This window comes from Doryrhamphus excisus, linkage group LG7 (genome assembly GCF_037039965.1).
Source record: "Doryrhamphus excisus strain RoL-2023G ecotype Guam linkage group LG7, RoL_Dexc_Guam_v1.1, whole genome shotgun sequence".
Taxonomy (NCBI): Eukaryota; Metazoa; Chordata; class Actinopteri; order Syngnathiformes; family Syngnathidae; genus Doryrhamphus; species Doryrhamphus excisus.
The window spans coordinates 22,105,980-22,119,892 of NC_136363.1; the positions used below are offsets into that span (position 1 = coordinate 22,105,980).

Consider the following 13,913-nt stretch of genomic DNA (forward strand, 5'->3'; position numbering starts at 1 on the left):
CATTTGGACTGTCCTCAAAAACATGGAGAGAGGCTTTAATTAACGCTTTTGCAGCAGGCCCAACGCTCCGTCTGTGGAAAGGATCTTTGGCCACCATTTTTACAACTGGTCCTCAAAAACAGCAAAATGTTTTTGTCCTATATAGAGGATCTTTGACTCGTGTTTTTACAATCAGTCCTGAACCAGCAAAGGACTCCTGTCGTATTGAGCATCTTTGACCGGCATGTTTGCAGTAGGTCCTCGAAAGCACCAAACGTGCACCTGCCATACGTGCAAGAGCTTTTCTGCGGTAGGTTCTCACGTGGAAACATGTTCCATGCTGATGATGAGACGCGGCAAGAAGACCCCAAAGATTGAAAACGACAGTAAGAGCGTCAGGATGTGATTTCCATACAAGCGCTGTCATCACGTCCGCCTCTACCTGCCCGAGCACCTGCTTGCTTTGTGTCCACGCGGCCGCTTTAACGCCTTCGCTGATTGGCTTAGCACCCCCCAGCGGGAACCCTCAGCGGGGGGCGGACTGTGTGCATGCGGCATCCTGGTGGCGTCATGTTGTATGCTAAAGCTGTACTTATTCAATGCTAATCTCACATTAGCATTATGTAATATCTTATTTTGTTGTACTGAATTTATTTTTAATTACTTAGAAATTATGATAATACTTTGTTTTCTCAATGCCCGATAGTGTGGCCTTCAGGGACCCTTAAAAAAAAGTTCTATAAGGATCCCCACATTCCGATGAATATTTTTTCATATCTCATTTGAACTTTGACATCACCACAACGAAATGAACGGTGAGGCGTTCAGGGTCCATTTTGAGCAGCAGCTGTAGCTAATGCCGTGTACAAACGCTGAATAGAAACAAACAAACTTCAGTAGCTGATGCTGGTCCTCTCCTGTGTGTGTTTGCTAAGAGGACAGGTGGGTGGGCCGCCAGGGCCCCCATACCGTTGAAAGTTTGAAAGCCCCAAATCCTGTCGTGACCACTTCATGTAATCTTCTCGCTCCTTGGGTCATTATTTCTTGTGGGATAAGAAACTGTCCAGCGTCCCCACTTCCTGTGGCAGGATAAAACTTGGATGAGCATTATCTGCAGGCAGCAGGCCTCCACCCCACCTCCACTCAGCACAGGAAACGACCTGAGACCCTCGCAGTAAGAAGAGCTAATTATGGCGCACCAAAACCTCAAGAATGTTCTTCTCCGTCCACGGGATCTATTTTTAGCTAAACATCAACTCCCTCTGGTCTCCTGTCAATATTGGACATGCCGAGGTGGCATTTTTGAAAAAAGGGGCCTCACCGTGGAGGAATGTTTTGGTGGAATTTCCATCTTGTTTGATGTGTGCAGATTCCTCACATTCATCCCTCATGTGTCATGGCGGAAACAACAAAGCGCTTTTGGTTACGGTAACCGTGGTAACCGTGAGACCCGTGCATGTTTATTGCTGATCATGTTCTTTCGCGCTTATGTCACCATCTTCTTTTCCTTCCAGGAACTTCCTGACTGTTTATTATTGCCAAGGGGGGCCAAGGTTGACCAAAACAAGGCCAAGTCGCACGTTGAGGTATGAATCTCATGTAAAAAACGTTCATTGGTGTGTATTTATCACTACTACAGCGTCGCTACTTAAAGTCCAAAGCTGACTTTTGGGGGACGTTCCCGAGTTCTGCATCTTATCCTGACATGAGTATTTCTCAAGGAACATTGCATTTTAAGGCAGAAAACATGATAAAATATTCAGGATTAGTTTGAATTTTTTCTCCAAAATTTACTTGGTTTATATTTGTACATTTAAAAGAAATAATCTTATGTTTTATTGCATTTAAAGTCAGATAAAATGTCACAATAAAAGGCTGATTTGCCTTTAAAGAAATATTTGTAAAGATTAAACATTCTTGCATTTTTAGTCAGAAAACATATGAGGCTTCTTCTGCCATTTTTTTTATGAAGGAAATATTCTTGCATTTTAAATCCTAAGACATTACGTATTTTGTATATATTTTTTTCTCCAATATTTTAGCAGCATTTCTAAATATAAAGGAGAAATATTCTCCCATTTTATTGCATTCAACGTGTCACAATAAATGCTTATTTGCCATTTTTTAATATATATTTTGCCTAATTTCTTTTTAGAAAAAAAATGCAATTTTTTTTCAGTGGTTTGTATTTTAAAATATATAGAAAATATTTTTTGAATTTTAAATCACAACACATCCTCTTTTTTATATATTTTTAATATTTCAAAATTATTTAAAAAGAAATGAGTTCAACGTGTGTGGGGAAATTCCATTTTTTGGACATGTTTTGGACATGAAAAGCCCAAGTCCGTGGGGGGCGGAGAGCAGAGCAGGCCTTCAGATGTAAACAGTCGCCCTGCAAGTAAACGTGTCAGCTCTCGTCCAATCAGATGGAAGACGTGTGTTGATGCTTCTGCTCATATTTTTAGAGCCTTTGTGAAATGTTTTAAAATGAAACAGGAAGTTGGGAAGTTTATGCCCCCCCGCCCCACCGTGCACCCACCCCCACCCCCAAAGTGTTGAAGATGGAGATGAAACAGGGTTTCAAAGTGGTGGTGTTTCCGTGGCGACACGCTGATAGAGTAATTGACCTTATTTATTCCATGACACACATAATGTACAGCGTGAATATACAATCTTTGTACGGCCTCACGACAACAAGCGCTCCTCTCTGTGGCAGCTGCAAGGGTCGGCTGAGTCGGGCCTGTGAGGACCCGGACCCAAGTACTGTTCAAACTCGCTGCGGTCCAGATCGTACAGCATGTCCACCTGCACCTGCTCCAGGTAGAACTCCAGCGAGGGCCCCCCGTAGAACCTGGGTTCCGCCTGATCCGCGTGAGTCCCGGCCTGCCCGGAGAACCCGTACTGGAGGTGTCCCTGCTGGTCCAAACACAAGTGAGGTTCTGTCGGGTACGGGGGCGGGTTCTGGAACATGGCGGGCCTGTGAGAGTAAGCGTCCGCTGCTGCTGGAGTTTCCTCACAGAAGGCCGTGTCGGGGTAGGTCCCGTGCAGGGGGGCAAAGGTCACGGGGTGGTGTGGGAAGGAGCTGTGGAAGTTCTGCTGCTGGTTCTGGAGCAGACAGGTCACGTTGTAGGTCACGCTGAAGCCCGAGGATGGGCGGAGAGGCGGCGGCGGGTCGGCCGCCTGCTTGGCCGGCTTCTTGGGCTGCTTCCTCCTCCGAGGGCGGTACTTGTAATCGGGATGGTCGATGGTGTGCTGCACGCGCAGACGCTCCGCCTCCTGCATGTACGGACGCTTCTCCGCCAGGGACATGGACTTCCAGGTCTTTCCTGCGAGGGACGACATCCTCTTAGAGATCTTACGTACGCTCCTACTGTACTGGCCTTTAATACCACTAATACTACCAGTACCACGAATACTCCCAATACCTGCTGCTCATATATTACCATGCTAATACCTCTTTTTAAATCACCACTAAATACTGCTACTACCAATAATACTACATCTATAAAGTTTGAATATAATAATAAATACAACTATTACGACCCCTACTATTAATATTACCAATACTACAAAAGCTCTATATGTACATTATACATCTGTATATTTAAATACTTGCTACTATTTGCTACTACTCCTACTAGAACTACTACTTCAACTACTAATACTGTTAGCAGTAATGCTATTTCTACAATGTTACAAATAATACTTCTGCTGGTACTACTACCAATACTAATATACCAGTTGTTATAATCATACATATTTTTAATAATTACCTACTGCTACTAACAATAACTTTAATAATACTTTTACTAATAATAATAATAGAACATACAAATAATAAAAAGAAAAAGAAGTAGCATAATATAAATAATATTATTTCTTTAAGACAGTCACGTCCACGTCCACTCGTGTTGTGTGTAGTATTTGAGGCGTACCTAATATTTTGCTGAGGTCGGTGTTCTCCAGGTCAGGGTTGAGCTGCGCCAGCCGTCTGCGTTCCTCTTTGGTCCAGATGATGAAGGCGTTGAGCGGCCTGCGGACCCTCGGAGGGGTCCGGGGGTCACACTTGGGGCTGGTCCAGCTGGAGTCCGAGGTGACGGACTGCGGGCTGGAGGGCTCCGGGCTAGACGGGCATGGGGGGGCCTGGCCCTCGGCCTCGAACATCGTAGTGCAAGGGTCGTGGCTGTAGAGGGGGGGGGAGTGGTTGGCTGTCATAAGTGCCGGTGATCGACGGATTTATTTGGGGGCTCCACCAATGAGAGGCAGGGAGGAGTGGATTTAAGGTGTGAATTCCAGGTGACTTGTGTCCGTCCGCCCCCACCCCATCCCACCCCAGTCCACCCACCACCCTCCACCCCCAGTCCAGCACCTCGCGAAACTTCATCGGGGAGGGAGACGATGTGGAAATGAAGAAAACGTACTCTTAAATAAATCATTCTTCGTGCGTAAAACGCGCACAAAATGTTACCATTTTACGCATGGATCGCTAGAGTTTGTCTTGTTAAATTCAACTCATATCCCACCCCCATTGTCTTTTCTTCAGTGTTTAAAATGTAATTCTTCGCTTTAAATAACCCCCCCCCCCCTTTCAAAACCATATTAATCGAATCTTTGCCCACCGAAGTGTGATGGAATCCAATCAATAGGTCCTGACAGTATTGATGGGTGCACATCAAAGTTGATGGTGGAGGGGGAAGGGGGGGGCATAGTTACTAATTACATTGTGGCTCTCAAGCGCCCCCCCCCCTTATCGGCCATCCACTGTCTCTATCAAAGTGCATTTTCAACATGATCAAGGCGCGTTTATTACACGACGTGCAAATATTTGAGCTGATAGTCGTGCACAAAGGGGGCGTGATGATGATGAATTCATCGTCAGATGGGGGGGGGGGGGGGGCTGTGCCTTTTTAAAAGAGTGTATTGAACCTTCAGTAGACTCACAGAAACTCGCCAACTTGTCTTTTATTCTTGTCATTTCTGCGATCCATTTCAGGTATTGCACACCTGCATTAATACCCATCATAAATGATGATTGCAGGTACCCCCCCCCTTTAGTTTCCCCACATTACACTAACAAAGGCTGCCCATTATGACGTTCGATCCCACCTGCACTGATGTGTTCCGTTTGCATTGTAATGTTGACTGCCATAATATGTATTATGTTGTGTATTATGCTGCTCCGTCCGCCATAATATGTATTATGTTGTGTATTATGCTGCTCCGTCCGCCATAATACACACCACGCCGGTTGTGTGTTGAGGAAAAAAAAGTCAGTCTGCAAGGTGCAACTTTGTAGATAAGGTCTGGACTTTGCGCGTCACTGCGAGCCTATAATGCGTCTTGATGCGTTCATGCGCAACAGCAGCCCTGATTAACGCTGATTGGAAATGTGCAAAATCTCCGGCATTGTGCCGCACTGTGGGAATGAAATGAAATGAAAGGCAAGGGAAGCTGTGCGTGCTGTCATGGGAATTCCAATCCACATCCGCGGTGTGGAGCATTCCACGCACGCGCCGATGTGCTGTGAGAAACACTAATAGATTGAATCAATTAGCTCCTGCAGGCCCAGCGTGAATACAATAACGTTTATTTAGGAGTTTCGGCTCACAGGCGGCCTCCATTGTTGCTGCCCTTTTAGGCTTTCATTTATTAGCATATTCATGTGAATTCATTTATTATTAATCATATTTGTATGATCAATATATTCATGATAGAATATTCCATTATCATCATTATAAGAGTATTGTTATGACGAAATAAACTAGTATGTTTAAAGTGTGCTGCTCCCCTTGTGGCCTTTGGGAGGTACTGCAGCCACTGGAACCAAGGTGTCCAAAGTGCAGCCTTTGGGCCATTTGTGGCCTGGGATAGTTTTTTTTGGCCCATGGCACATTCTAAAAAATATGACTTAACAAGCAGGGGGGGGGAAACAACCGCAAAAACGGAAAAATCTCAAAAGGAAATCTCAAAGTTTCACTTTTCACGATGTGGCCCTCGGTGGAAAAAGTGCGGTAGACCGCGTGGGTGACGACGTGTTGGTCGGCAATCGCATGAGAGAGACACTCCTGCGTGTGTGCGGCAAGCAGCCATATTGGATCACCTCCCCTGTCTGCGTGCACGCTTACAATGAAGGATTGTATTCCCCTCCTTGCCCCCCCCCCCCCCCGCGTTTCCCTACAGTGGCTCGTGGAGAAAATGGCGTGATAGCTGCCGTAAGTGTCAGGAGGTATTGTGTGGACACAGCAGGCCAGCGTGGCATCATAGAAAGCTGCAGACAGCATTCTATGCAGTCACCTCTGACCCCCGCCGCCACCCCCGTCCCTTCTAATCACATGTTCCAACAGCAGACCCGGAGGCCCCCGGGGAGCGGGTGGCAGCCCTCCACACGCTGGCCATGTAAACAGCGCCCTGCCCGGCGGGGCCTTACGTCAAGGCCAGCTGAGAGGATTACATGCCCCCCCCCGTGGAGAGCGGCTTAATGTGGCCTCATTAGGCCCCCCCACACACATACAATGATGCACCCACCTCTCAGCACAGATAACAAAGTGGACTGAGCCAGACTTCAAACACAGAAAGAACCCCCCCACCCTTAAAAAGTTCCAAGACGTCTTATGTCAATCATCATTTTAAGGAAGCTCATGTAAATATGATGAAATGATCATGATTTACATCATGATTTATTATCACACGTTTGATTGATAGGTGGAATGTATTATGTAATATACAATCTAATCAAATGCTAACAGAAGATTAAAACAGGATATCATCTCACATTGGGGATGCAATTTCTGTCATAAAATACAAATGAAATCAATAAAATTGAACTACATAGTTTTATGGAAACTAATACGTATATTGTACTACTTGTAGAGTATCAATAAGAAATAGAAGGTCCATAAATAAGAGGCAAATGAGACCAGGTCCAAGGGGGGGGCTAATATTAATGATTGTTTCTATGGACCGTCAAGACGAGCTAATTCCATTTCTTAGCAGGCAGACTCGCTGACGAGGCCTAGACCGCCTAACGAGCCTTCATCCACTCTTGCTAGCACGGCTACACTCACTCATTCTTTGCAAATGAACAATTGTATGCTGCCGCTGATAAGACTCTTATCTGACTTATCTGCACACCTGAATAGAAATCTCTTATGGCTCAGCTCGGCTTGTCTGCTCCAACTCGCTGTGGAAGTGTGAGCATACGCCGCAGACAGAAAAGAGGCGGCCGTTGAGGCGCAATTAGGCCTCATTATTAGCCCGGAGTAGACTGAGAGCTGCCAGACATCGTGATATCGGTGTCTGCAAGCCAAACAAACGCCGATGCCATCCAGCAAGCGGCGGCAGTGACGAGGCTGCGGCTTTAATTAAACAGCGTGAACTGGTTAGACTCAGACATCGGCTCATTAGATTATGTGCAGCAGAAGCACACTTGGAGACGCACAAATCGTTTTAGGGCAAAACCATCGATTGTCGTCTGTCATCGGCGAGACTTCTTTGCTGGTCTGAGACCTGCTCCCAAAGTCAAAAGGGTCTGCTGCTTTGAAGATAAGCGGCCCGTAAACAATGACTCTGCTTTTTCTTTCCTGTGCTGTGATTTATTTCAAGTATTTACGCTGCGAGGATTTTCCTGCCGCCTTAATGGACACACGCACCACTCAGAAAGGCATCAAAAGCTCTGCCTCACCAAAATGTTTCATAACTAATACTGAGGCAAAATAATACCAAATTCAGCATTGCATAAGAGCACACAAACATATGCTTCCTGAGATAAAGACGTGCCGTTACAGCAGCAGCAACGTAAAATCGTGACGTGTTTATGGCCAGTGTGACATTTTGACTGCACTAAACAAACATAACAGAGGCCACAGGTTTGAATTACAATGTTAGCATAAAGTGTCCCTCAGGGCTCTATTCTAGGCACCTTATTAAAGTCGCTATGCATGCTTCTTGAAGTCAAAAACAGCTAACTTTGACATTTTAGCTCAACCAAATATGGTTACTTAAGAACCCCCCCCAAACAGGTCTTTTTAACAAGCTGTAGAACCCTGTGATTTCCACGCAGGTGAAGAAAAATAAAGAAAAAAATCTATAAAAGGGAGGACAAATGTATTAGTAGTAATTATTAACAAAGGAAAGTCAAAATTCAAGTCAACAGCAACCCAAAGTCTGACTTCTTAATACAGATCATTATAAATTATTTTATTTTACAATAATAGACACTAAAACAGTTATATTTTATCCTTATTTTGGAGGGAAAACTGTATAAATAACTAAAAATAATGAGACTTTTCTATAACTACGAATATAGCAAACTATATTTATATTTCTATAGCGCTTCACTGCAGAAGAATGAGTGAGGAGATGATGTATTTATTATTATTGCTATTATAAAGCTAACTATTATGCATCACACAATGAGCTGAGAATGGAAATATTAAGTTGAGTAAAATAACGTCATTGAGAAGATTTGGGTGAGTCAATCCTCAGCAAAGCCTCAGTATTCCCAACCTGGATTTGAGGATGTATGTTTGCCTCTGATTGTATGCCAGAGAAATAGATGTGTGTGGGCGGGGGGGGGGGGGGGGGGGGGGGGTCTTTTGAACGCATCTACGCCAGGATACAGCTGCCATATGACGAATTTCAAAGTCCCCTTCTAAGGCCTAAGCAGCACATTTAGCAAGTAACACACCAGCGGGCATCTGTTTCCTGTTTTCATTCCTTGACTTATCTTATTTTCCTCATTTTCCGCTCACCTGTTCCACTTAGCGTTCCTTCCATCCGGCACGAGGCCGTCACACGTCCACCACTTGACGCCAAAGGAGCGCTGCCGTGTCCAGAAAGGCTCGAACCAGGAAGCGGAATGACGAACGACAATGGAGGTTTCAAGTATTTTATTACAGAAAATGTACATCAAGTTCACCTAAGAGCTGAAATATCGCAGCACTTTCTCATCCGTGGGTTTCAGGATCTTCTTCTCCGCCATGTTGACCACCCAGCCCGGGGCCAGGCCGAAGAAGATCTGCCTTCTGTCCTTCCTCATGGACAGCATGTGGTACAGTTCATCCTTGGAGAGGTCCGCCAGCACGTAGCCGTATTTCTGCGCCAGGGCCAGCCGGGCCCGCCGGATCTCCTCGGGGTCGGCTAAGTAGCCGCGGTTGTCGGCGTGGGTGTAGTAGGGCACCATGTCCTCGCCTGGCAACATCCTCCTCGGGATGGGCTGACCTCGCAGAAAGAACGGGACCGGCTTGATGAGGATCCCTGTGGCGGAGGAAGAGGAAGTCGTCACTGCGGACGCACGAGATGATGAGGCAGGATTATCCCCCATGACTCGTTACCGAGGCTTATTGGGTCGTAGAAACTGGTGGTGATGACCCCGCCGTTCCTCTCGATGGCAGCGATGGCTTTTTCGGAGGCCCTCTGGACCTCTATGTTGACTTTGGCTGCGAAGATATCAGCGCCCTGCGGGAGAACACAAAGAACGTTGAGGGGAGAGAAAAACAAGATTCCCCAGCTTCACTGTTATGTAGCGCCATCTGCTGGCAGAGGGCCGTTACTTCAACTCCATTTCATTCAATGGAACAATTTATGAATTTTGGCAAGGATTTTTCAGTGCAAATAAAAAAAAATCACATTTTTTACATATTTAATGTAATTGAATTAAGTATTTTTTTTAATAACTAATAAGTTTCATTGAAATCTGCTGATCATCTTTTCCCCCCCCTACCTCGTCCACCAGCTGGACCCCGTAGTCCCTCTTGAGCGGCTGCACCGTCACCCCCCGCCCGTTGACCAGCTGCGTCAGGTCGATGGGCTGGGTCGGGTCCACCCTGCCCAGGTCAATGAGGTACTGGAGGCGTCGCAGCGACAGCGGCTGGTACTGAGGACGGCGACTGGGGACGAGACAGCGACAGACCGCCGTGTGGATTAGACGTCTGACAGCGGGAACGTGAGTGAAACCAGACACCATCATGCAGTATTTCCTCATGTGGGGGGCTCCATCCCCCCCCAGGTGTGCCGTCCTCTTAAACGTCTCACCTGTGCCATTACATCTGCTATGACCGATACCAGCGTGTCTTAGGTTGATAACCAAAACAGCAGCACCCACCCACGCTTATTCAGTGTTTTTGTATTGGCACTTAAGCAATAGTTAGTGTCATGTCGGCAGATGTATTGTACCTGTGTCCTTCATTGTAGCCGTATTTTGGGATGGACAGGTAAAAGGGGGTGTTGCCCCCTTCAAAGCCCAGCCTTGGCCGGGTGCCTCTCTGCCTCTCTCCCTTATGTCCTCTACCACTCCGGTTGCCGCCATGCTGTCCTCTACCTCGTCGTCTTCCCTTTAAAAAACGCATTTTAATTCAACAGTTGTAACGTAACACATCATCACAATGTCTGTTAGCGTTAGCCTCGCTAGCTAACAAGCAAAGCGACGGTCGGGACAACAGTTAGCATTAGCCTAGCTAGCTGAGTGATAAATATGCCCTACGTGCTTGGTAGATCCGGGCTCAGGTCGCAGGTTGGTCAAGGATATCCGCGGAAGACCCTGCAGGACCTCCAAGGCTTTACTTGGAGGTTTTTTAGGGAAAGACATGACGATTGTGTCTCTCACGTGTCCAAGTTGACAAGCCAAGGGCACACGAGTCACGTGAACGGAAGTGACGTCATGTTTTCACATGTTCAACACACCAAGGTGAACGTAAACCAAACTTCGGTTTATTTTAATGGATGGGTCATTATGATTAATTAACTCTATTAAGCGCTGAATGTAGCGTGTTAATTATCTCGTTTATTACCAGTTAAATCCCCATGTTGACAGAATAAATGACTGCCTTTTCAGATTGACTTCAAAGATATATACATCGATTTAGATTACGTAGAATTCTTAAAATACGCTTTAAAAGCGTCGTATCATCTCACGTTGCCTTATGTCACATAGAGTCCTTTGGGACTTTGGATGGGAATGTGGCTTTAGTGATCAGCGCAGATTGGCATTCAGGTCACCAATCACAGCTCTCATTACTGACTGAGCCCAATGGAGTAACCAATCGTATCGTGAAAGGGGTGGGACAGTTTGCCGAAAGTCTACGGAACTGTAGGGAGCTAATATTATTTTGTCCCGTTAGCCGGTGCTATCTCCCCCCACAAAGTTCCCAATAGGAGACACATACAGCTAACATCGGAGGAGGTGGTGTCGCCGGGGTGGGCACTTGTCATTTAAACACTTTGACATTTGAGTAGAATCGACAGACGGGACATTGAGCTAATTAGCTAAGAGCGGCTAACTTCTCGGTGCACCTTATCGCTGTATGTGCGGTAACAACATGTCTGCTCCTCTACCTGCCATTGTGCCTGCCGCCCGAAAAGCTACTGCAGCGGTCAGTTAATCCTCTTGATTTTATTGAAACCACTCTCTGCATTTGTATTGATGCTAAACATGCATTAGCACTAATTAATTACCATATGTTTGCTTCTAGGTCATCTTTCTGCATGGCCTCGGTGACACCGGGTATGTTGCCCTTTAAATGGTTTCTAACTTATTGCCATATTTATGAATAATATTTGGGTTCTAAGTACAGTATTTGGCGCTGCAGCTTCTCCCAATGCAAACTAGAAGCGCAGTAATAAAAAAATATTTAGTTAATACTGCTAATAAGTGGACCAGTGTATCATTTGGATGATATGAGTTGTTTGACAGGCATGGATGGGCAGAAGCCTTCGCTGGCATCAAGATACCCCACGTCAAGTACATTTGTCCACACGCGTGAGTATTCACCGTCTTTTTAATGTCACATTTTTAGTGTTGACGCATATTCTAAGTGCGCATTGCGTGCCCCCGCAGTCCCAACATGCCTGTGTCCTTAAACATGAGGATGTCCATGCCTTCCTGGTAAGTTTGTCTCCATAAACGTAAAGAAATACACGAATGCGTAGATTCACTCGCTTTTGTTTCTTCAGGTTTGATATTTATGGCTTGAGTCCCGAAGCAGAAGAAGATGAAGCTGGCATTAAGAGCGCATCCGCCCACAGTACGTTGATCCACTAGACGTGTTGATGTGGTGTCCCTGCGTTTGAGACAGGAAGTTATCACGTGTCTTGGCCTTCTACTCCGCAGTTAAAGCCTTAATAGACCAGGAAGTGAAGAACGGGATTCCCTCCCACAGAATAATCCTGGGGGGATTCTCACAGGTCAGTGGCGACGCTAAAATTTTTTCCTCTTTGGCCATGCGGCGTGACACTCGTGTATTCTTCCAGGGTGGGGCGTTGTCCCTCTACACCGCTCTGACCACTCAGCAGAAGCTGGCGGGCGTGGTCGCTCTCAGCTGCTGGCTTCCTCTACGCAATTCCTTCCCGCAGGTAAACGCTGCAAACATCTGAAAAGGAGCCGTGGCCGTCATCAGACCTTTAAGCTGTTAGTCGCATTATCACCTGTCATGCAAGTGTAAAAATAAGTGAGTCAGCTTCAGTACTGAGTGGAAGAGTCTGTCGACTTTGCTAACGGGTCTGTTGTAGGCTTTCCCAACCCGACCATGGTTGTTGTCGTTATTCCATAATCCCTAATCTGTGGGCCCTCGCAGGCGTCGGCCGGCAGCGCCAACAAGGACATGCCCCTCCTCCAGTGCCACGGCGACGCCGACCCGCTCGTCCCCTTCTCGTTTGGGAGCCGCACCGCCGAGAAGATGAAGAGCCTCATCAACCCGGCCAACGTCACCTTCAAGTCGTACCACGGTCTACCTCACAGCGCCTGTCCCGAGGTCAAGACACGCACGCCGCTTTCGTCAAGACAGCCATGTTGTCCGTCGTGTTTATGACGGTGCTTCTCTTCTGTACAGGAAATGGTGGACGTCAAACGCTTCATCGAGAAGCAGCTCCCCGCCATCAGCGACGAATGAGCGTCTCCGTCTTTTTGTCTCCTTGAGTTTCATCAGGACCTCCAGGAGCTTGACAGTTTAAAATTAAAAAAGAAGAAGAAAATCAACCCCCCCCCCACACCGTCGACCACCGCCGCGCCTTTCGAGGCAAACGGGAGCGCTTGATGTTGATGCGGCGCATCCCGACACGGAGCGACACGTCCCGACTTGGAGCCATGCGATCGTCAATGTTACGGTAGAGTGACGTTAGCGCTTGATTGTCGATGCTAAAAGCCATTTCCTAGCTAAGGACTGACTAGGGCTACAACTGTTGTTTTTCTTCTTTATGATTATATGTGGAATATTCATAATAGGCAACTTTATTTGTTACTATTCACAAATCTGCTTCTCGCTACCATTTCAACATTGTCTTATTTACTTCTTGCTGTTATGAATCCTCCCTTTTGGGCCAAAAGCAAACATTGTAGGACCGTGAACGTTCATGAACAAATCACTCCTGGTGTTGTCATGAAAATACATATTTTCAAAGAAAACATCCCCTGGCTTGTACGTCTGTTTCCAAAGGTTGCTGCGTGAACACTCGACGACACGGCAACAGCAGAAGCCAACATGATTGTGCTTTTATTTGATTGGTGACAATTTGAAGGGTTCACACAAACCTCCCCAATACACAACTACAGCGGCGGCCATGTTTTTTTTCTTGTCTTTGAAAATGATCACAGTATTGAAACGCACGCAGGAGATCTATTTCTTCCATTTTTTCCTATGATTATTCCCAGGTATGAAAGCTGGAGAAGAGCAGAAAGCACCAACGTGTTGCGAAGTCAATGTGGCACCTCGTCTTGATAGTTCCAAAGGTGCTCGTGTAGAAGATCTTATTCCAAGGCACTTTCCTTCCTCTTAAGTTGGCGTCACATCAAAAGTTCCTACGAGAACGGGACACGCGTTAAGGCTCACCACAGACCTAAACACAGCGAGATGCGGCGCCCGCGGCCAGATAGATGGGCGGGTACGATGCGGCGCCCCCAGCCAGATAGATGAACGGGTACAATGCGGCGCCCCCAGCCA

At 46.5% G+C, this 13,913-nt stretch overlaps 3 protein-coding genes across 4 annotated transcripts; 1 reads left to right on the forward strand and 2 right to left on the reverse strand.

Annotated features, from left to right (window-relative positions):
• Positions 1 to 2,667: 2,667 nt before the first annotated feature.
• Positions 2,668 to 4,146, reverse strand: sox32 (SRY-box transcription factor 32). The gene is made up of 2 exons (XM_058060820.2): positions 3,918 to 4,146; positions 2,668 to 3,308 (listed from the first exon to the last, which is right to left on the reverse strand). The coding sequence occupies exons 1-2, from the start codon at positions 4,144 to 4,146 to the stop codon at positions 2,668 to 2,670; spliced, it is 870 nt and encodes a 289-aa protein (XP_057916803.2).
• A 4,693-nt stretch (positions 4,147 to 8,839) lies between these two features.
• Positions 8,840 to 10,662, reverse strand: mrpl15 (mitochondrial ribosomal protein L15). Its single transcript, XM_058059830.2, has 5 exons — positions 10,463 to 10,662; positions 10,156 to 10,313; positions 9,704 to 9,869; positions 9,315 to 9,438; positions 8,840 to 9,237 (listed from the first exon to the last, which is right to left on the reverse strand). The coding sequence occupies exons 1-5, from the start codon at positions 10,565 to 10,567 to the stop codon at positions 8,900 to 8,902; spliced, it is 891 nt and encodes a 296-aa protein (XP_057915813.2). The 5' UTR covers positions 10,568 to 10,662; the 3' UTR covers positions 8,840 to 8,899.
• lypla1 (lysophospholipase 1) lies at positions 9,718 to 13,533 on the forward strand. 2 transcript variants are annotated; one of them, XM_058059838.2, is made up of 9 exons: positions 9,718 to 9,925; positions 11,451 to 11,482; positions 11,672 to 11,737; positions 11,816 to 11,863; positions 11,932 to 12,002; positions 12,089 to 12,162; positions 12,229 to 12,330; positions 12,552 to 12,728; positions 12,807 to 13,532. In XM_058059838.2, exons 4-9 carry the CDS (start codon positions 11,823 to 11,825, stop codon positions 12,864 to 12,866), a joined length of 525 nt encoding a protein of 174 aa, XP_057915821.1. In that variant the 5' UTR covers positions 9,718 to 9,925; positions 11,451 to 11,482; positions 11,672 to 11,737; positions 11,816 to 11,822; the 3' UTR covers positions 12,867 to 13,532. The 2 variants fall into 2 exon arrangements, with proteins under 2 accessions (XP_057915821.1, XP_057915820.2); XM_058059837.2 differs by lacking the exon at positions 9,718 to 9,925 and adding an exon at positions 10,875 to 11,351 and having other exon boundaries at positions 12,807 to 13,533.
• The last annotated feature ends 380 nt before the right edge of the window (positions 13,534 to 13,913 follow it).

What these genes read in the sequence shown, in the direction of transcription:
- sox32 (XM_058060820.2), bottom strand. Translation starts at nt 4,146, where the DNA reads ATGTTCGAGGCCGAGGGCCAGGCCCCCCCATGCCCGTCTAGCCCGGAG. An exon ending in CGACCTCAGCAAAATATTAG is followed by an intron (nt 3,309 to 3,917) that starts GTACGCCTCAAA and finishes CGTCCCTCGCAG; the next exon opens with GAAAGACCTGGAAGTCCATG.
- mrpl15 (XM_058059830.2), bottom strand. Translation starts at nt 10,567, where the DNA reads ATGTCTTTCCCTAAAAAACCTCCAAGTAAAGCCTTGGAGGTCCTGCAG. An exon ending in GGGTCCAGCTGGTGGACGAG is followed by an intron (nt 9,439 to 9,703) that starts GTAGGGGGGGGA and finishes GTTCTCCCGCAG; the next exon opens with GGCGCTGATATCTTCGCAGC. An exon ending in CTACGACCCAATAAGCCTCG is followed by an intron (nt 9,238 to 9,314) that starts GTAACGAGTCAT and finishes CCTCCGCCACAG; the next exon opens with GGATCCTCATCAAGCCGGTC.
- lypla1 (XM_058059837.2), top strand. Translation starts at nt 11,283, where the DNA reads ATGTGCGGTAACAACATGTCTGCTCCTCTACCTGCCATTGTGCCTGCC. An exon ending in CATGGCCTCGGTGACACCGG is followed by an intron (nt 11,483 to 11,671) that starts GTATGTTGCCCT and finishes GTTGTTTGACAG; the next exon opens with GCATGGATGGGCAGAAGCCT. An exon ending in TACGCAATTCCTTCCCGCAG is followed by an intron (nt 12,331 to 12,551) that starts GTAAACGCTGCA and finishes GGGCCCTCGCAG; the next exon opens with GCGTCGGCCGGCAGCGCCAA.